The 22,344-nt window shown below is 35.5% G+C and overlaps 1 protein-coding gene across 1 annotated transcript in view; it reads left to right on the top strand.

Annotated features, from left to right (window-relative positions):
* BMT2 (base methyltransferase of 25S rRNA 2 homolog) overlaps nt 1–22,344 on the top strand; it is a 95,033-nt gene that overhangs the window by 67,586 nt on the left and 5,103 nt on the right. Inside the window, exon 4 of the mRNA XM_064575030.1 lies at nt 5,678–5,792. Coding sequence (XP_064431100.1) covers nt 5,678–5,792 — 115 coding nt within the window. The remainder of the gene's footprint in view (nt 1–5,677; nt 5,793–22,344) is intronic.

Here is a 22,344-nt window from a genome sequence, read left to right on the forward strand (position 1 = left end):
TTTGATTCTAGCCATTTTGGCAAATATAAGTTAATAGCTCACTGTGGTTTTGATTTGCATGTCCTGAATTAGTGATATTAAACATGTTTTATGTATCTGTATGGTCACCTGTATGTCATCTTTGGAAAAATGTCTACTCTGGTCCTCTGACCATTTTTTAATTGTATTGTTTGGTTTTTTGGTGTTAAGATGTATGCCTGAGGAGACAGATATACAAAAATGTTGCTAGGACCCATGTCAAAGAGATTACTGCCCATGTTTTCTTTTAGAAATTTTATGGTTTCATGTCTCACATTTAGGTCTTTAATCAGTTTTGAGTTTTTTTGTGTGTATGGTATAAGAAAGTTGTCCAATTCTATTCTTTTGCATGTAGCTTCTAGTTTTGCCATTTATTGAAGAGATGGTCTTTTTTCCATTGTGTATTTTTTGCCTTCTTTGTTGTAGATTAATTGACCATTTAGGCTTGCATTGGTTTCTGAACTCTTTTCTATTGATCTGTGTGTCTGATTTTGTGCCAGTAACATACTGTTTTGAGTAGTACAGCTTTGTAGTAGTATATCTTGAAATCTGGGATTCTGATATCTTCAGCTTTTTCTTCTTTCTCAAGATTCTTCAGGGTCTTTTGTGGTTCCATACAAGTATTAGTATTACTTGTTCTAGTTCTGTGAAAAATGTTGTTGGTATTTTGACAGGGATTGCATTGAATCTATAGATTGCTTTGGGTAGTATGGACATTTTAACAGCAGTAATTCTTCCATGGGTATGGAATATCTTTCCATTAGTCTGTGTTGTCTTCATTTTCTTTCAGCAGTGTTTTATAGTTTTCAGAGTACAGGTCTTTCCCCTCCTTGGTTAAGTTTATGCCTAGGTATTTTATACTTTGGGGTGTGATGGTAAATGGGATTATTTTCTTAATTTCTTTTTCTGCTACTTTGTTATTAGTGTGTAGAAACACAACCAATTTCTGTGTATTAGTTTTGTGTCATGAAACTTTACTGAATTCATTTATTCTGGTAGGTTTGGTTTTTTTTTTGGTATAATCTTTAGGGCTTTTTATTTATACTATCATGGCATCTGCAAATGAGAGTTTTATACATCTTCCTTACCAAGTTGGATGCTTTTTATTTCTTTTCCTCGTGTGATTGCAGTGGCTGGGATTTCCAGTACTATGTTAAATAAAAGTGGTGAGAATAGACATCCTTGGCTCCTTCCTGATCGTAAAAACTTTGTTTTTCCACCATTGAGTATGATGTAAGCTGTGGGTTTTTCATATATGGCCTTTATTATACTGAGGTTTTTCCCCTCCTAAACTGACTTTTTTGAGTTTTTATCACAAACAGATGTTGAGTTTTGTCAGACGCTTTTCCTGCATCTGTTAAGATTTTTATCCTTTTTGTTGATGTGTTGTATCACATTGATTTGCAAATATTATAGCATCCTTGCATCCCTGAAATACTTCCCACTTGATCGTGATGAATGATCCTTTTTTTCAAAGGATTGTTGAATGCCATGGTTGGCTAATATTTTGTTGAGGATATTTGCATCTATGTTTATCAGCAATGTTGGCTTATAGTTTTTTATTTTTGTAGTGTCTTTGTCTGGTTTTGGTATCAGGCTGATGTATCTTGGCCTTGCAAAATGAATTTGGGAATCTTTCTTCCTAGTCAAGTTTTTGGAATAGTTTGAAGGGTACAGGTATTAACTTTTCTTTAAATGTTAGAATTCACCTGTGAATCCATCTAGTCCTGGACTTCTGTTTGTTGGGAGTTGTGTTTTTTTTATAGCTGATTGAATTTCATAACTAAAAAAATCAATATGCAGATTTTCTATGTTTTAATCAGTTTTGGAAGATTGTATATTTCTAGGAATTTATTTTTTCTAGGTTGTACAGTATTGAGCATATAATTTTTAATAATCTATTATTTCTCTTTCATTTCTGATTTTATTTATTTGAATCCTCTTTTCTTTCTTGATAAAATTGATAAATCTTTAGCCAGACTTATCTTTTCAAAGAAGCAACTCTTGGTTTTATTGGTGTTTACCTTTGTCAGGTCTCTTTCATTTATTTTTGCTCCAGTCTTTATTATTTCCTTTCTTCTACTAACCTTGACCTTTGTTCTTCTTTTTCTAGTTTAAGGTTAGATTGTTTGAGCTTTTTCTTGTTTCTTGTGGTAAGCCTGTATCACTATAAATTTCCCTTTTAGAACTCCAAAGATTATTTGGGCCATTGTGGTTTTGTTTTCATTTTTCTCCATGTACCTTTGATTTCTTTATCAACTCATTGGCTGTTCAGTAGCCTATTGTTTAATCTCCACTTGTGTTTTTTCCAGTTTCTTCCTTGTGACTGATTTCTAGTTTCATACCATTGTGGTCAGAAAAGATGCATGATAGGATTTCAATCTTAAAATTTATTGAGACTTGTTTTGTGGACTAACATGTGATCTGTCCTGGAGAATGTTTCCCATGCACTTGAAAAGAATGTATATTCTGTTGTTTTGGGATGAAATGTTTTGTGTATATTTCTTAAGTCCATCTTAAGATGGTCTAATGTGTTGCTCACAGACGGTTTTCTTGTTGATTTTCTGCCTGTATAATCTATGCATTGATGTAGGTAGGGTATTGTTAAAGTCCTGTTTATGTATTACTCTGTTTTTCCATTTATGTCTTGATACTTTATATATTTAGGTCCTCCAATGTTGAGTGCATAGATATTTACAATTTTTATATCCTCTTGTTGGATTGACCCCTTTATCATTATGTAGTACCCTTCTTTGTGTTTTGTTAGTCTCTGTTTGAAGGTCTACTTTGTCTGATACAAGTATTGCCACTCTGACCTTTTTCCATCACTTCCATTTGCATGGAACACCTCTTCTCATCCTTTCACTTTCAGTCTGTATGTAAGTCTGAAATGAGTCTCCTCATCCATTCTGCCATCCTTCATCTTTCAATTGGTGCATTGAGACCATTTACATTTAAAGTAATTATTGATGTCCTTATTGTCATTTTGTTAATTTTTTTCCTGTATTTTGTAGTCCTTTTCTGTTCCTCCTCCTCTTGCTCTCTTTACTTGTGACTGAAGACTTTCTATAATATTACGCTTGATTTTATTTTTTATCTATTCCCTTGTCCACTCTCATGCGCTCTCTCTCAAAAAAAAAAAAAAAAACTATTGTTTAGGCATGTGGTCATAGGTAGTAAGACTATAAAAGGCAATGAAGAGAATGATTACCATGAAAATCAGGATAGTGGCTACAATTACACAAAGGGATGAAGGATGTCATCAGGGAGGGTCATGCTTCCAGGGTGTAGGCAGTGTTTCATTTCTTGACCTGGATGGTAATTACTTGGATGTTCACTATATGATTATTCTTTAAACTGTAAATATGTGTTTGATGCAAATAAATTAAGGAGCTGAACCAAAGAATTTGAAATGGACTGAGGTACATACTGAGAATAAATCCATGATATTGTTATTGATGATTGTATCATAATGTTGAATTAACTTGAATGATTTAGAATACTCCATCCAGATAGAAAAATTTACAAGAAGCACTTTTTAAGAGACTGTGAGGAATTTGCTAGCCAGTTTACCAGAATCTACTAGTATATAATTTAATATGAGGCAAATTCTGCTTTTACTATGTTCAGGAAGATCATTACTGGATTAACCACAAAAAAATTCCATCTATAACATTAACAGCTAACAATTTTGAGCACTTGCCATGTAGCAAATATTGATCAAGCATTATAAATGCATTATCTCATTTAATCCTGGAAACAACTCATAAGTGTGGGCACCATAATTGTCCCCATATTACACAGGTGAAGGACAGAATCAGGTTTTGATCCTCATCTCTCTGATTCCAGAACTCTTGTTCTTAGTCCCTATAATCCTACTTGAAGCCAGGGTTATCTAATAGTGTATATGTTATTATTGTTACAGATACTCATTTATTCTAACTGGTTATGATTTGAGTATTCAAATTTGTGTTCAGCAGCAAATGTCAGCTAAATGCCAGGCATTCCTATGGCCCCTGTCTACTGGATCTTTTGCTCTGTTTAGCAGCTTGGTACCTGTGTCACATATGTTTGCTGGCATCTTTATTCCTTGGAACCTAGTGTATTATGATATTTCAGGTATCACCAAACTTAATTCAACTTTACAGATCTTTTTTTGTTATATGCCTCACCCAAACTACATATTAAGCTGCTTCCTGGGTGGCTGCAGTACTGGAAATTACCTCTTGGAGTGGCTCTTTTCACTGGCAGAGTTGCTAGCTATTCCTTTCAAGAACCGACATTCATCTAGAGGTCATTGTCAGAGGTATTGAGTCTTTTTACAGATATGGACAATGAAGGCCATCTTGAGTTATTCCCTTATACCCTCATAGCTCTTTTGTTGAGTTCTTAATTAGTTCATATTGTTTTTATCATATTATACCCTGCCATATACTCTCAAGTGGTGATGGTGGTCATTTCTATAAAATGTTAGGCATCGTGCTCTTCATAAAAAATACAACCCCTATTTATTGCATTCCTTTTCTGAAAAATATCAACTTTGTTATTTTGACTTATAGTGCCTTTTTCAGGAGCTTAACCTTCTGTCTGTAGTTTAACATCTCCCAGTGGATCCAAAGGAAAATGGTAGCCAAAGTGTAAGGAAGAGAAGCTGGAAAGGTTCTCTCTGCCCTTTATACTTCAGAGAACCAAGATTCTATTTTTACCCAATTATTCGCCTATATTTTATTTCCTTTACTTTTCCAATATGTTCTCATAAATTTTTTAAAGGAAGTTATCAAAGGAAATGGAATATGTCTGAACTTTAATTTTATTATTGCTTTACTATCTGAACAGGCTTGGGTCCAATAAAATCCAGTTTCCTTTATCCTTACTTGCTACTACATAGATTGATAGTTGTAGGTGACCAGCTTTATACAATAGTAGAAAAAAGAAGGTACACAAAACCAGAAATGACTGTTTTTGGACATGAGAAAAGCTCTTGCACACAATAAAAATTTTTCATAAGTTTAAGAACACTATTTATGATGTTCTGTTGGTTCCTTTAAATTCCTGAGACAAATTGAAGTGAAGTCCAAGGACATTGTTATATTGACTAATGAGATTTGATTTGTGAATGCGTTCTTTTATCTACAAGGACAGTTTTCAAAGTGTGGTCTGGGGATCTGAGACCCTTCCAGGATCTCTGTGGGTGAAAAATTATTTTAATAATACTAAGATGTCATTTGTCTTTATTACTCTTTCTCTCATGAGTGTAGAGTTTTCCGAACTACATGGCATGTGATGTTACAACAGCCTGTACACAAAAGCCCATATGAGAATTCATCTGTCCTCTATTAAACCAGGCATTAAAGACACTTGAAAAAATGTAAAGCAATACCTCACTTTTTATTATCTTTCTAATCTAGACTTTGCATCTTAAAAGTATAATTTACATTTTTTAAAAAGCCTATTGCAGCATGTTAAATAAATGAATTAATGTTTTTTCACTACTCAGTTTAATTTCAAATATGATACTAAGGTCTTTAGGGCCTTCAGTAATTTTTAAATGTGTAAAGGGATCTTGAGACCAAAAATTTAGCCAATGATTTTTATGATCTTTTTGTCTTATACTTTGTTTTATCCTGTAAAAGTTGAACTGAAAATCATCTATTTTTAGGTTGCTACAGACCTCAGGAAAGATCAGATTACTTGATGTTGGCAGCTGCTTTAACCCATTTCTGAAGTTTGAAGAATTTCTAACTGTTGGCATAGACATTGTACCTGCTGTAGAGGTATGCATAGCTCTGTTTTGTTTTGAGACTTGAAGATATTGAAAAGCTGTCTTTATAATCCTAAAATAGCAAGTGTTTTGTCTTTGAACAAGTTGGTATGAAATTTCTATTCAAAAGCAAATAAATATTCCATTAAATTTTTGAGCATTTAGTTGACAAATTGGTACTGGTCAAAATAATACAGGTTTTTATTTATTTTGTTTCCTGTTTATCTATTGTTGTAATCAAGAGACTTTAGTAGATTGCAAAGATTTCCAGATAGCTGTTAGGTTTGGGCTTTTTGTTTGTTTGAGGTATCTTTTTCTGAAGTGTACTGTGATGTAGCGCCGTTATGGAATAATGTCAAGAGCAAGGGCTTTTGAGACAGTTAAAACTTTATTAAGTCCCAGCCATTTGTACTTAGTAGGTGAAACTACTTAAAATGTTTCCCCTGCTTTTAAAATTAGATTTTTTTTTCTTAATGACAAATTCATGTATACTTTTGATAAGGCATTAGGCACCAAAATTTTTTACAAATTGCATTTTTAATGTTATAAAGAAAGAGAATGTGTTACAGTGTAAATTTTTCACTGTGCTGCTATATTCCTAGCACCAAGAATGCCTAGTACATGAAGTACTCATTAACTATATCGTGAATAAAAGAATAGAATCTTATTTCAACCTGGGGTTGCAACTCTGAGCCTGTTCTCTTATCTATATGATGGGGTTAGTAATGGACCATATTTCATAGGACAGTTGTAATGTCTAGTTAAGAAGTATTTAAAACACTTAGCACAGTGCCTATTACATAGTGAATGCTAAAGAAATGTTTGCCATTCTTACTGAAAAGTTCCAGAGATTGAACTTTCACATGAATCCTTTGAATTTTGACGAAAAAATGCTAACAAACTATTACCATTATCTCTACTTCTGAAAGGTGTACAGATGTTTGCTTTATGGTAAAATAGCTGATCTTAGCTTATCACTGCAAAGAATTCCTGTGCCATCAGGACCTATACTTCTAAAATGCATTTGGCTTTGTACATGGATTTTCTTCTTTCGTCAGGACACACATTAGAGATATCCTTTAGGGACTGCTGAAATAAGATAACCATTTGATCTAAACTTTGGGCTCAGATAAATATTAAATTTGTTTATACAGAGAGCCATAAACTTTAAACTGTAAAGTCATTGGGGAAGACCACAGAACTTCTTTATATAAGTTCAGTAGTAGAATCAGAATGCTATAACTAATTTTAAAACAAAGAGACTTTCACTTCCAGCCAAAATGGAGTAACAAGGACCAGATTGATCTTTCCTCTACCTAAAGCAACAAAAAGTGGACAAAATATAAGTAATTTACAAGACATTGAATATCGGGTGATAAAGGATGATGATCACTGAAAGACTAAAAACAAAGAAGTTGAGTCCTACTTTTGCACCAGCATATGGCCTTCAAAGACTTTCTAGGACATGACAGAGAGGGAATCCCAGGCAAAGCCCAGCTGATTCCCTGAGTTGTGGAGGTAGAGCTGAGAGTCCTAAGCCAAGGCAGCTAGGGTTCAGAGAACAGAGTACTAATTATGTGATAGCCAGAGGCAGAGTCCTCCTTGAGTACTCAGCTGAGTACTGGTCAGTACATGACATGTGTGAGAAAACTACATGAGACTCGAACTGCACTAGAAAGGAGTCGAGGTTATAGTGCCTGGCACTTATATAGGGTGAAAATAGTACCTGTTCCCATCAGCCATACTAGAAACCTAAACAATCACAGTGCATTAGGTATGAGTACACAGAAGAGTCTTACCTGAGTACTAGAAAATATTTAGCCTTAGACTGTCCAGTCCCACCTAACAAATCTTAGAAGACCCAAAAAGATCAAAGTGTCTCCAGGTAATTTAACTACGTCCCAGAACAAAGCTCAAGAATATTCATAGCAGTACAATGCCATCCAGCACCCAACAAGGTAAAAATCCATGTTAGACATCCAATAAAGAAATTACCAGCCATAATCAACAAAGACCAACCCTGAACTGACATAGATGTTAAAATTAGGAAACAAGGACATAAAATAGAATGACCGTATTCTGTATGTACAAAAAGTTTAGAGACCTAGAACATACTTAAAAATACCAAATCTAACTTCTAGGGATGGATAATACCATGTAGGATGTGAAACACATACTAGATAGAATTAAGCCCATTAGATGTTGCAGAGGAAAAGTTAAATTGAAGACATGACAATAGAAACTATCCAAAATTAAATATGAAAATAATTTTTTAAGTTGGAAGAACATCAGTGAGCAATGAGATAATATCAAGTGGCCAAATACAAGCATAATTGGAGTCCCTTCCACAAGGCAGTGAGATTAAAGAAATAATGGCCTAAAATTTTCCAAATTTGATAAAAGCTATAAATTCACAAGTCCAAGAAGCTCAATAAGCCCACAAGCTCAAGAAACAAAATTACACCAAGGGACATGGTAATAATCCCCCCCCCCAACACATACACAAAATCAAAACACAGTGATAAAGAGAAATTCTTAAAAGGAACCAGATTTTTTTAAAAAGACATGTTAAAATACTGAAAGATAATAATTTGTCACCAAGCAAAACTATCTTTCAAAAATAAAGACAAAATATTTTTCAGACATTCAAAAGCTTCAAGGATTCAACATCTGCCAATTTACATTTCAAGAAATGTTAAGGAAGAAGTGCTTCAACCAGGTGAAAATACATATCTACACAAAATGATAAAGAACATACATAGTTGTAAAAAAATGTAGTTTTTTTCTTTATTATTTAAACTCTCTAAAAGACAACTGACCATTATTATGGGTTGAATTCTTTCCTATTCCTCCTTGGAAAGATATGTTGGAGTCTGACTTCTGGTATGTTACTTTATTTGGAGATAGGGTCTTTACAGAGATAATAGTTAAAATGAGGTCATTAGGGTGGGTTCTTATTCAATATGATTGTAATATTCTTATAAAAAGAAGTCCTGGCTTAGAAAAACACACACACTCGCAGGGAGAATGTCATGTGAAAGCAGAGGGGTGATGGTTCTACAAGCCAAAGACCATGAAGATTGCCAACAACCAGTAGCTAGAATAAAGGCATGAACGGATTTTCCTTCACAGCCCTCAAAATGACCAACCCTGTAGACACCTTGATCTCAGACTTTTAGCCTCTAGAAGTGTGACAAAATACATTCTGTTTAAGCCACCCAATTTGCAGTATTCTGTTATAGCAGTCTTAGCAAACTAATACATCCATTTAAACAAGAATAATATGGAGTGTGGTTTATAAGTTAAAAATATGACAGTAATAGCACAAAGGATGAAATTAGAGAAATGGAAATATATGCTATTTTAAGGGCATTATGTTATATATGAAGTAGTGAAATACTTGAAGGTAGACTATTAGTTAAAGATATATACATTAAATCCTAAAGAACCACTGAAATAAGAGTTAAGGCTAATAAGCCAATAGGGGCAATAAGATAAAATCATAAATTCATTTAATTCAAAAGATGGGAGAAAGAAGATAAAGGCTATAATGAAGAGATGGGACAAACAAAATAAATATAGATTTAAACCTTAGTGTATCAATAATTACATTAAATAGGCTGCAGTCTTGATCTCCTGGCTGTAGAGGCCAAGGGAGCCATGTATTCCTTGTTCTATGGCACTGTAATAGTGTCATCCAGAAAGCAGATCAAACCCCCTGTCTGGCATCTCAGTTTTTGCAACTGCTGCCAGGGTACATCACTGCATCCCTGGCTCTGGTGCCCAGTAAGGCTTACACTCATGGGTCCCACAGAACTATAATCAATGAAGAAAGTTCCTTAACAGCTCTGCCCTCTAGGGCACAGCAAGAGGCATCAGACCTAGGAGCTCAGGCTTCCTGTGAAGGAAGATTATTAGCTAATCATCACAACTACAGCCTGAGTGGCAGACTTCTAATTAAACACACATCTTGGGTCTGACTATAATCCTTTCCAGAGACTTCTGTGGGTGGGCCCTATCTTTGAGCTCATTCTCTGCTGTGCTCCCAAGTGCCAGTGCCTGGAGGGGAGCTGTACATGCATCTGGTGCCCCAGTTTTTGTAGGTGCCTTCAGGGAACACCCCTTGATCACCTGGCTCTGGTGCTGGGATAGGGGGTGGAGGACTAGCATTCCTGGGCCCCATGGGACTGTGGCGCTTGGAGAGATTTTTCTTGGCAGACTAGCAGGCTTCCACCCCCCGGGCACTGCACAGACAACAGACTGAGGCACACTCCCCAGTCTTTCTGTGAAGGAGGCGTCTTTGCTTGGTCTGGGGCTTTGGCCTTAGTGACCTCCTTCAGATCTGGCACACATTTAGTGTCATACAAAGCTGCTCTCAAGGAACATAGGCTCAGGACACCATATTGCATTCTCCGTTTGCCTTGCTCCACCTCATTACCATCACCCAAAAAAGACCTTATACACTTGTCTGGAGCCCTGATCACTTTGCCACCCAGGGGATACCTCCAGATGGCCTGGTTCTTATGGCCAGTGGAGGCTTACATTTGTGGTCCCACAGGACTGTAATATATTTACATACTTTTAAAAGCTGATGCCTGGAGGTCTGGCTTCCAGTCAGCTTCAGTCTAGGTACTGAAATCATCCCCCACCAGGACGCTGACAGGTCTTGGCACATCCTCAACTACTGGAAGCTATTAAAAATGTAATAGGCTGCTTGGACAAGCATAAAGGTTTGAAAGACAAACAAGAACTGAGACAGAGTTGAATAACAAGTTTCATCTCCTACACGAGGCCACTCCTTCAAGACTGGAAGAGGCTGTGGTGTCATCTGCTATATAGAAACCAACACAGAGAATCAAGTAAAATGAAGAAAGAGGGGAGTGTGTTCCAAATGGGAAGAAAAAAAAAAAAGATAAAACTTAAAGGGAAAAAAATTAATGAAATGGAGGTAAGTGATTTACCTAATAAAGAATTCAAAGTAATGGTCATGAAGATGCTTACAAAACTGGAGAGAGGAATGAATTAACACAGTGAGAACTTCAACAAAGAGATGGAAAATAGGAGAAGGTACCAAGTAGAAGTCACAGAGCTAAAAAATATAACTGAACTGAAAAATACACTAGAGGCCTATTTCAACATGAGACTAGAAGCAGCAGAAGCATCAGTCAACATGAAGACAACACAGAGCAGCAAAGAAGAATGGAAAATGGAGAAAATATTAAAAGCAGCAAGCAAAAAACAACTTACTGCATACAAATGAACTCCCATAAATCTATAAGCAGATTTTTCAGCAGAAACTTTACAGGTGAGAAGGGTATAGCATTTTATGTTCAGAGGACTGAAAGAAAAGATCCTCTACCTGGCAAAGTTATTCAGAAGTGACAGAGAAACTATAAAACACAGATGGAGGAAGATGAAGATGACACAAAGAAATGGAAAGATATTCCATGTTCATGAATTGGGAGAACAAATATTGTTAAAATTCTATACTACCCAAAGCAGTCTAGAGATTTAATGAAATCCTTATCAAAATACCAATAGCATTTTTCACAAAACTAGAAGAATACTAAATTTTTATGGAACCATAAGAGACTCCAAATAGCCAAAGCAGTCTTAAAAAATAAAACTGGAGGTATCACAATTCCAGATTTCCAAGTTATAATACAAAGCTGTGATAATCAAACAGTAGAGTACTGGCATAAATATAGACACATGGATCAATGGAATGGAATAGAAAACCTAGAAATAAACCCACAACTATATGGTCAATTAATCTTTGACAAAGGAGAAATTTATATACAATAGGAAAAAGTCTCTTCCATAAATGGTCTTGGGAAAACTGGGCAGCTACATGTAAAAGAATGGAACTGGACCACTTTCTCACACCATACACAAAAATAAACTTAAAATAGATTCAAGACCTAAATGTGAGACCTGAAACCATAAAAATCCTAGAAAAAGAGCACAGGCAGTCATTTCTCTGACATGGGCCATGACAACATTTTTCTAGATAAGTCTCCTAAGGCAAGGGGGGAAAAAAAGCAAAAAAAACTTTTGGGACTACATCAAAATTAAAAGTTTCTGCACAGCAAAAGAAATGATCAACAAAACAAAAAGACAAGCTACTGAATGGGAAGATATTTGCAAGTGAAGGGTTAGTATCCAAAATAGATGAAGAACTTACAACTCAACACCAAAACCACAAATAATCTTATTTAAAAATGGGCAGAAGACATGAATAGACGTTTCTCCAAAGAAGACATAACAGATGGCCAATAGACACATGAAAAGATGCTCAATATCACTCATGAGGGAAAGGCAAATCAAAACTACAATGACATACCACCTCACACCTGTCACAATGGCTAAAATCAAAAACAAAAGAAACAACAAGGGTAGGCAAGGATGTGGAGAAAAAGGAACCCCCATGCAGATGGGAATGCAAACTGGTGCAGTCAATGTGGAAGACAGTATGGAGGTTCCTCAAAAAGTTAAAAATAGAACTGCCCTACAATCCAGCAATCACATTACTGGGTATTTACCCAAAAAATACACAACCACTAATTCAAACAGCTATATGCACCCCTGTTTATAGCAGCATTATTTGTAATATCAAACTATAGAAACAGCCCAAGTGTCCATCAATAGATGAATGGATAAAGAATAAGTGATAGGTAGATAGGTAGATATGCAATGAAATATTCAAAGGGTGCCTGGGTGGCTCATTTGGTTAAGCATCTGATACTTGATTTCAGCTCAGGTCTTGATCTTAGGGTCATGAGTTCAAGCCCCATGTTGGGCTTCACAATGGGTGTGGAACCTATATCTCTCTCAGAGAGAGAGAGAGAGAAAATAAATCTTACTCAGCCATAAAAAGGAACAAAATCTTTCCATCTGTAACAACATGGATGAAGCTAGAGAGTATAATATAATGCAAAGTGAAATAAGTCAGAGAAAGACAAATACTGTATGATCTCATACATGGAATTTAAGCAAAACAAATGAGCAAAGGGGGAAAAAAGGAGAGAGACAAATCAAGAAACAGACTCTTAACTATAGAGAAAAAACTGAGTTACCAGAGGGGAGGTGGGTCGACAGGTCCAAGAGATGATGGGAATTAAAGAGTGCACCCATCATGGTAAGAAAATAATTTTGGGCATAATTGAGGAAATTTGGTATGTATTGCTTATTTAAAATCCAACAGTAAATGTCTTAGGTGTGACTTTTTTTTTTTTTAAATCTTTTTTTTTTTTTAAGATTTTATTTATTTATATGACAGAGAGAGACAGCGAGAACAGGAACACAAGCAGGGGGAGTGGGAGAGGGAGAAGCAGGCTTCCCGCTGAGCAGGGTGCCCGATGTGGGACTCGATCCCAGGACCCTGGGATCATGACCTGAGCCGAAGGCAGACACTTAACGACTGAGCCACCCAGGCGCCCTAGGTGTGACTTTTTAAAAGAAAAAGTGGAGGAGAGAGTTTCCAGACAAACAAAAGCTAAAGGATTTCATCACCACTTAACTGGCCTTAGGAGACATGTTAAAGGAACTTCTTTAAACTGAAAACAGAAGGCACTAATTAGTATTAAGAAAAAATAGGAAAGAATACATCTCACCGGAAAGGTTAATATATGGTAAATATAGTGGATTAATCACTTATAAAGATTAAAAGACAAAAGTAGCAAAAATAAGTGATTATAATAGTTAAAGGACACACAAGATTAAAAGATCCAAAATGTGATGTGAAAAACATAAAACATGGGGATGGGTAATAATGTTAAGCTTTACAATGTGAACAATTTAAGATGTTATCAACTTAAAATAGAGTGTTAGAGATCTGAGTTCTGTCTAAGCCTCATAGTGACCACAAAGCAAAAATTTATAATAAATACACAAAAGATAAAGAGACAGGAGTATAAGCATACCAGTAAGAAAGTCATCAAACCACAAAGGAAGAGAACAAGAGAAAAGAAAGGAACAAAGTGGAACTACAGAAACAGCCAGAAAATAATTATCAAAATGGAAATAAGCACATACCTATCAATAATTGCTTTAAATAGGGGCACCTGGGTGGCTCAGCCATTAAGGGTCTGCCTTCGGCTCAGGTCGTGATCCCAGGGTCCTGGGATCAAGCCGGGCATCAGGCTCCCTGCTCGGTGGGAAGCCTGCTTCTCCCTCTCCCAATCCCCCCTGCTTGTGTTCTTGCTGTCGCTCACTCTCCGTCAAATAAATAAATAAAATCTTAAAAAAAAAAATTGCTTTAAATATAAATGCATTAATTTTTTCAATAAAACTGTTGAATGGATAAAATAAACAAGACTCATCTGAAAGACTCACTTTTTTTTTTTTTAAGATTTTATTTATTTATATGACAGAGAGAGAGATAGTGGGAGCAGGAACACAAGCAGGGGGAGTGGGAGAGGGAGAAGCAGGCTTCCCACCGAGCAGGGAGCCCGATGCGGGGCTCGATCCCAGGACCCTGGGATCATGACCTGAGCTGAAGGCAGACCCTTAACGACTGAGCCACTCAGGCGCCCCTGAAAGACTCACTTTAGATGTAAGGGGAAATACACAGACAAAAAGTGAAGGGTTGGAAAAAGATATTCTATGCTAATGAAGTCCAAAGGAAAGCTGGAATAGCTATACTTTTATCAGACAACAGACTTTAATGTAATAAGAGACAAGGTTATCAAAAATGATAAATGAGTCAATCCAGTGAGAAAATATAACATTTGTAAATACGCGTTCAACATAAGAGCATCTATATATAAGGGAAATATATATTTAGATCAAAAGGGAGAAATAGCAATACAATAATAATAGGGGACTTTAGTACCCTACTTACATCAACAGATAGCCCACTGGTCTTAAATGACACATTATACCAGATGGACTTAATAGGTATTTGCAGAACACTTCATTCAAAACAACAGAATGCACCTTCTTCTCAAATGAAAGTACAGCATTTTCCAAGACAGATCATAGGTCTTGGAAATACTTGCATTATATCATATTTAAGAGGATTAAAATCATATCAACCACCTTTTCCAACCACAGTGGTATGAAAGGAGATATTTACACAAAACTAGAAAATTTACACATGTGAAGATTAAACATGCTATTAAACAACCAGTGGGTCAAAGAAGAAATCAGAAGAGAAATAAAAATAATTTGAGACAAATGAAAATAGAAATGGAACACACCAAAATTTATGGGATGCAGGAAAGCAATTCTAAAAGGGAAGTTCATAGCCATAAATGCCTACTTCAAGAAACAAGAAAAGTTTCAAACAACCTAACTGTACACCTCAAGGACCTAGGTAAAGTACAAAAAAATGTCCAAAGATAGAAAGAAGGAAATAAAGATCAGAGCAGATGTAAATGAAATAGAGACTAAAAAGACAAATAGAAAAGATTAATGAAATTAAAAGCTGGTTTTTTGGAAAAGATAGACAAACTTGACAAACCTTTAGCTATACTCACCAAGAAAAAAAGAAAGGGTTCAAATAAAATCCAAAATGAAACAGGAGATGTTACAGTTGATATCACAGAAGTACAGAGGATCATAAGAGACTATGATAAACAATTGTATGCTAACAAATTGGACAACCTACAAGAAATGAATAAATTCCTAGAAATAATACAACCTACCAAGACTGAATTAAGATGAAATAGAAAATCTGAACAGACTGGCTACTACTAAGTGGACTGAATCAGTAATCAAAAACCCTCCAACGTGAAAGACCTAAATGTGAGACAGGAATCCATCAGAATCCTAGAGGACAACACAGGCAGCAACCTCTTTGACCTCAGCTGCAGCAACTTCTTGGTAGACACGTTTTCAAAGGCAAGGGAAACAAAAGCAAAAATGAACTATTGGGACTTGATCATGATAAAAAGCTTTTGCACAGCAAAGGAAACACTCAACAGACCCAGAAGACAACCTACAGAATAGGAGAACATATTTGCAAATGTCTTAATCAGATAAAGGGCTAGTATCCAAAATCTATAAAGAACTTACCAAATTCAACACCCAAAAAATAAATAATCCAGTCAAGATAAGGGCAGAAGACATGAACAGACATTTCTCCAAAGACAACATATAAATGGCCAACAAACACATGAAAAAATGTTCAACATCACTCAGCATCAGGGAGATACAAATCAAAACTGATGAGATACCACTTCACACCAGTCAGAATAGCTAAAATTAAGAAGTCAGGCAACAACAGATATTGGTGAGGATGCGGAGAAAGGGGAATCTTAAACTGTTGGTGGGAATGCAAACTGGTACAGCCACTCTGGAAAACAGTATGAAGTTTCCTCAGAAAGTTAAAAATATGGCTCCCCTAAGACCCAGTAATTGCTCTCCTAGGTACTTAGCCAAAGGATACAAACATAGTGATTCAAAGGGGCACCTGCACCCCAATGTATATAGCAGCAATGTCTATAATAGCCAAACTATGAGAAGAGCCCAGATGTCCATCGACAGATGAATGGATAAAGAAGATGTGGTATAAACAATGGAATATTACTTAGCCATCAAAAAGAATGAAATCTTGCCATTTACAATGATGTTGATGGAACTAGAGGGTATTATGCTAAGTGAAATAAGTCAGAGAAAGACAAATATTGTATAATTTCACTCGTGGAATTTAAGAACAAAAACAGATGAACATGGGGGAAGGGAAGGTAAAATAAGATGAAATCAAAGAGGTAGACGAACCATAAGAGACTGTCAACTAGGAAACAAAGTGAGGGTTGCTGGAGGGGAGGTGGGTGGAAGGATGGGGTAACTGGGTGATGGGCATTAAGGACAACACTTGATATAATGAGCAGTGGGTGTTCTATGCAACTGATGAATCACTAAACTCTACCTCTGAAACTAATACTAGTTATAACTATATGTTAATTGATTTTAAATTAAAAAAAAAAAAACCACCTTCCAACAAACAAAAATCCTCCTCAAACTCTTCCAAAAAATAAGAAGTGGAGGAAACTCTTCCAAACTCATTTTATAAGGAAAGCATTACCCTGATACCAAAACCAGACAAGGATGCCACAAGAAAAGAAAGAAATTATGGGAACAGTATCCCTAATACATAGATACAAAAATCCCCAACAAAATATAAGCAAACTGAATTCAGTGGTACATTAAAATAATCATATACCATGATCAAGTGGGATTTATTCCAAGGATGGTTTAACATCCACAAATCAATCAATATGATAGACCATATTAACAAAATAAAGGATAAAATCGTATCATCTTGACAGAGGTGGAAAAGCATTTCACAAAATACAACATCCATTTATGATAAAAATTCTCATCAAAGTGGTTATGGAGGGAATGTACCTCAACATAGTAGAAAGGCTAAATAGGACAAGCCCACAGCTAACATCATATTAAACTATGGAAAGCTTTTCAGTTTTTCTGCTAACATCAGGAACAAGACAAGGATGCCCACTCTTTCCACTTTTATTCAGTACTAGATAAGGACGTCCAGAGCAATTAAGCAAGAAAAGGAAATAAGAAGCATCCACATTGGAAAGAAAGAAGTAAAGCTGGCACTATTTGCAGATAACATGATACTATATATAAAAATCCTACAGATTCAAATCAGGAAACTGTTAGAATAAAGAAATCCAGTAAAGTTGCAAGATAAAAAATCAACACAAAAATCCACTGTATTTGTATACACTAATAATATTGGAAAGAGAAATTAAGAGACCAATTCCATTTACAAATGTGTCAAAAAGAATAAAGTACCCAGGAATAAATCTAACCAAGGAGGTGAAAGACTTGTATATTGAAAACTACAATAATAAAAGAAACTGAAGATAGAAATAAATGGCAAGATAATCTGTGCTCATAGATTAAAAGACTATTGTTAAATATCCGTACTACGCAAACTAATACACAGATTCAGTGCAATCCCTATCACAGTTGCAGCGTCATTTTTCACAGAAACAGAACAGTCCTAAAACTGAATTGGAATCATCAAAGACCCTAAAAGCGGTCTTGGGAAAGAAAATAAAACTCAAAGCATCACACTCTCTGATTTCAAACTATATTACAGAGCTATAGTAATTAAAATACTATGATACTAGTATTAAAACCTACACATAGAATAAATAGAATAGAGAGCCTAGAAATAAACCCATTAATTCACCATATATATGGTGAACAGAGGAGCAGAGAATATACAGAGGGAAAAGGACAGTCTCTTCAATAAATGGTGCTGGGAAAATTGGACATCACATACAAAGGAATGAAACTGGACCACTACACACCAAAACTAGAAATGGATTAAAGACTTGAACATGGCTCGGAAGCCATAAGACTCCTATGAGAAAACATAGAGTGTAAGCAACTTGATATCAGTTATGGTGCTATTTTAAATCTGACTACCAAAACCAAAGGCAACAAAAGCAAAATTAACAAGCGAGACTACATCAAACTAAAAAGCTTCTGCAAGGGAAACCAATAACAGCAACCTACCGAATGGGAGAAAGTATCTGCAAATCATTTTACATCTGGTAAGGGACTACTATCTAAAATATATTTTAAAACTCACAATTCAATAGCAAAGAAACCTACAGTCTAATTAAAAACTGGGCAGAAGATATGAATAGACATTTTTTCCAAAGACGACATACAGATGACCAAAGAGGTTCATGAAAACATGCTCTACACAGTTAATTATCAGGGAAATGCAAATAGAACCACAATAAGATACCACCTTATACCTGTCAAAATGGCAGTTATCAAAGACAAGAAATAGCAAGTATTGCTGAGGATGTGGAGAAAAAGGGAACACTTGTGCACTGTAGGTGGGAATGTAAATTTAGTGCAGCCATTATGAAAATGGGTCTTCTCACAAAATTAAAAATGAAACTACCATTCAGTCCATCAATTCCACATCTGGGTATTTATCCAAAGAAAATGAAAACACTAATTTGAAAAGATATGCACTCCCATGTTCATTGCAACATTGTTTACAGTAACCAAGATTTGGAAACAACCTATGTGTCCATTGATGAATGAATGGATAAAGAAGATGTAGTGTGTACATATATAATGGAGTATTATTTGTCCATAAAAATAAATGAAATCTTGCCATGTGTGACAACATGGATGAATCTTGAGGGCATTATACTAAATGAAATGAGTCAGAGAAAGACAAATATGCTCTTTTATATGTAGCATCTAAAGATAATCAAATCTTTTTTAAACCAAACTCAACTACAGAGAACAGACTGATTGTTGTCAGAGGGAGTGCAGAGAAATGGGTGAATTGTAAGCCATTTATTTAAAAGGCAGTGGTTGTCAGATTGGGGGAAAAAACAATCACCAAACATATGCTGTCTTTAAGAAATGCACTTCAGTTATAAACATACAAATAGATTAAGAGCAAGAAGCTAGACAAAAAGAAAGCTGGTGTGCCTACATTATGATCAGACAAAGTAAATGGCAGCAAAGAAAATTATCAGCAAAAAGATGGTTATTTCAAAATAATAAAAAGGTCAATTTATCAAGAGTACAAAATAATCCTAAACATTCATGCATCTATAAACAGCTTAAATACATAAGCCAAACACTGATAAAATAGCAAGGAGAAGTAGACACTTATAAAATTCTTTAAAATATTTTTTATTTATTAGAGAGAGCATGAGCAGGGACAGGGAGGGGCAGAGAGAGAGGGACAAGCAAACTCCCCACTGATCAGGGAGCCCAGTTCGGGGCTCGATCTCAGGACCCCAAGATCATGACCTAAGCCGAAGGCAGACACTTAACCAACTGAGCCACCCAGGTGCTCTGACATTTATAAAATTATAATTGGAGATTTTAAAACCTCTCTCTCAATAACTGATACAACAATTAGAGTGTCAAAGAAGAACTCATCAGGGAAGTTAGACCATATTTTGGAATGAAGAGAAAAAGAGATTGAAATGTGTAGGATTTCCACACATTAGGATTGCCACTAAATCGCTAGAGGAAAATTATAGCCCTGACCCCCTTTATTAGAAAATAACAAGAGGTTTCAAACCAATGACAAAGTTCCAAACAGACAAAAAGGCACACTAAATTCAAAGTACAAGAAAGTATCAGAGTAGAAATCAATGAAATAGAAAACTTTGAGGGAAAAACAGCTTGGAAAACTGATTAAAGCAAAAGCTAGTTCTTTGAGAAGTTAAAATTGATAAACTACTAGCCATACTGATTATTAAGAAAGAGAGGAAGAAGTGGTATCATTACTGATTTTACCAATATTAAGAGGATAAAAAAGAAATATTGTGAAAAAATTTATGCCAATAAATTCCACAACTTAAATGAAAGGACAGATACCTTGGACACCACCACAGTGTACTCATAGATAACCTAAGTGGCCCTAAATGTATTGTAGAAATTTGAATTGAGAGTTACAAACTTTTCCAGAAAGAAAATTTCAGGCCCAGGTGGCTTCATTGGTAAAATTGACTAAACTGTTGTTCCTGGGTGGCTCAGTCAGTTAAGCATCCGACTCTTAATTTCACCTCAGGTCATGATCTCAGGATGGGCTCCATGCTCAGCGTAGAGTCTGCTTGTCCCTCTCCCTCTGGTCCTCCCCCCCCACCCCCAACTCATGCTCGCTCGCTCACTTTCTCTCTCTCTCAAATAAATAAAATCTAAAAAAAGAAAATTGACTAAACTGTTAAGGAAGAAATAATACCCTTTATACACAAACTCTTTCATAAAATTGAAATGGATGGAATACTACCCAACTTATTCTATTAGGCCGTTACCTGATACCAAACCAGAGACCTTCCTGAACTATATACCATCTCCCTCATGAACATACACGCAAATGTTCTATACAAAAGTTGAGCATACTGAATATTTTAAAACAGGTAATACATCATGGCCAAGTTTGGTTTGCAAGATTGGTTTAATTTCAGGAAAGTTTTTTTATCTTAGCACACTGAAAAGGGTAATCTCTCAATAGGCATAGGAAAAACATTTGATAAAAATCCATTCTTTCCTTATGAAAACACTCAGAAGGAACTGAACTGAATTTCTTCAACCTGGTAAAGGCTATAATGAAAAACTTACAGCTAACATCATGCTTAAAAAAAAAAAAAAAAGTTTTCCCCACTAGAAGAAGAGTATCTCCTCTCACCACTTCTATTCAGCATTCCCTGTAAGTCCTAGCCAGTGCAATAGAGCCAGAAAAAAAGCAATAATAGGCATCAAGATTGGAAAGCACTAGAACTGTCTTTGTTCACACATGATGTTGATCATTCATTAGATTATTACTTGCAATCTATAGAGAAGCTACTAGAATAAATGAGTTTAGCAGGGTTGCAAGATATGAGATCAATATATGAGTCAGCTGGTTTATATATATATGTGTATGTGTGTGTATATATATATACACTAGCCACAATCAATTAGAAATTAAAAACAGTACCATTTACAATAGCATCAAAAATGCGAAATATTTTATAAACATGAAATATCTATTTCACATAAATCTGATAAAAGATGGGAGAAAGCCTGCATATTGAAAACTGTAAAATATCAACAGAAATTAAAGACCTAGATACCTAATAGATATACCATGTTTATTCATGGAGGAACTCAATATTGTTAATACATCAATTTCCCAAAATTTATCTATAGATTCAATGCAATCCTGTCAAAATCCTAGCAGTTTTGTAGAAGTTGAAAAACTTACTCTAAAATTTGCGAGGAGGGGCGCCTGGGTGGCTCGGTTAGGTGACTGCCTTCAGCTCAGGTCATGATCCTGGAGTCCCGGGATCGAGTCCCACATCGGGCTCCCTGCTCGGCGGGGGGTCTGCTTCTCCCTCTGCCCTCTTCCCTCTCGTGCTCTCTGTCTCTCATTCTCTCCCTCTCAAATAAATAAATAAAATTTTAATAAAATAAAATAAAATTTGCGAGGCAATTTAAAAGGACAGTGTTTGAGTAACACTACCTGATTTCAAAATGTATTTTAAAGCTACAGTAATCAAAATACTGTAGTATTGATGTCAAGAGTATCAATGAAATATGAGAGGGTCCACAAAAAGGGCCCAATTTATGGACTACTGATTTTCAACCCAGATGGAAAAAATGGACTTTTCAACACACGGTGGTTGGAACAATTGGATATCCATATACAAAAGAAAAAAAACTTCAGTCCATACCTCACACTGTATACAAAAATGAACTCAAATTATAAACCCAAATGTAAAACAAAGCTATAAAACTTATAGAAGAAAACATTGAAGAAAAGCTTCATAACATTGGGTCAGGAAAAAATTTCTTAGGTATGACACCAAAAGCAGTCCATCAAGCAATACATTGATTAATTGGTCTTTCATCAAAATGAAAAACTATTAAGAGAAAGACAAGCCAGAATCTGGAAGTACTTTTAAGTCCTACATCTGATTAAGGATTTGTATCCAGAATAAAGAATTCTCAAAACTCAATAATAGTTTTTTCTAATGTAAAGCAACCCAATTATTTTTAAGTGAGCAAAAGATTTAAACACTTGACCAAAAAGATATCCAAATAGCAAGTAAATA

The sequence above is a fragment of the Mirounga angustirostris genome, unplaced genomic scaffold, assembly GCF_029215605.1.
Source record: "Mirounga angustirostris isolate CCGP_5_RB_7025 unplaced genomic scaffold, mMirAng1.0.hap1 SCAF_12, whole genome shotgun sequence".
Classification (NCBI taxonomy): Eukaryota; Metazoa; Chordata; class Mammalia; order Carnivora; family Phocidae; genus Mirounga; species Mirounga angustirostris.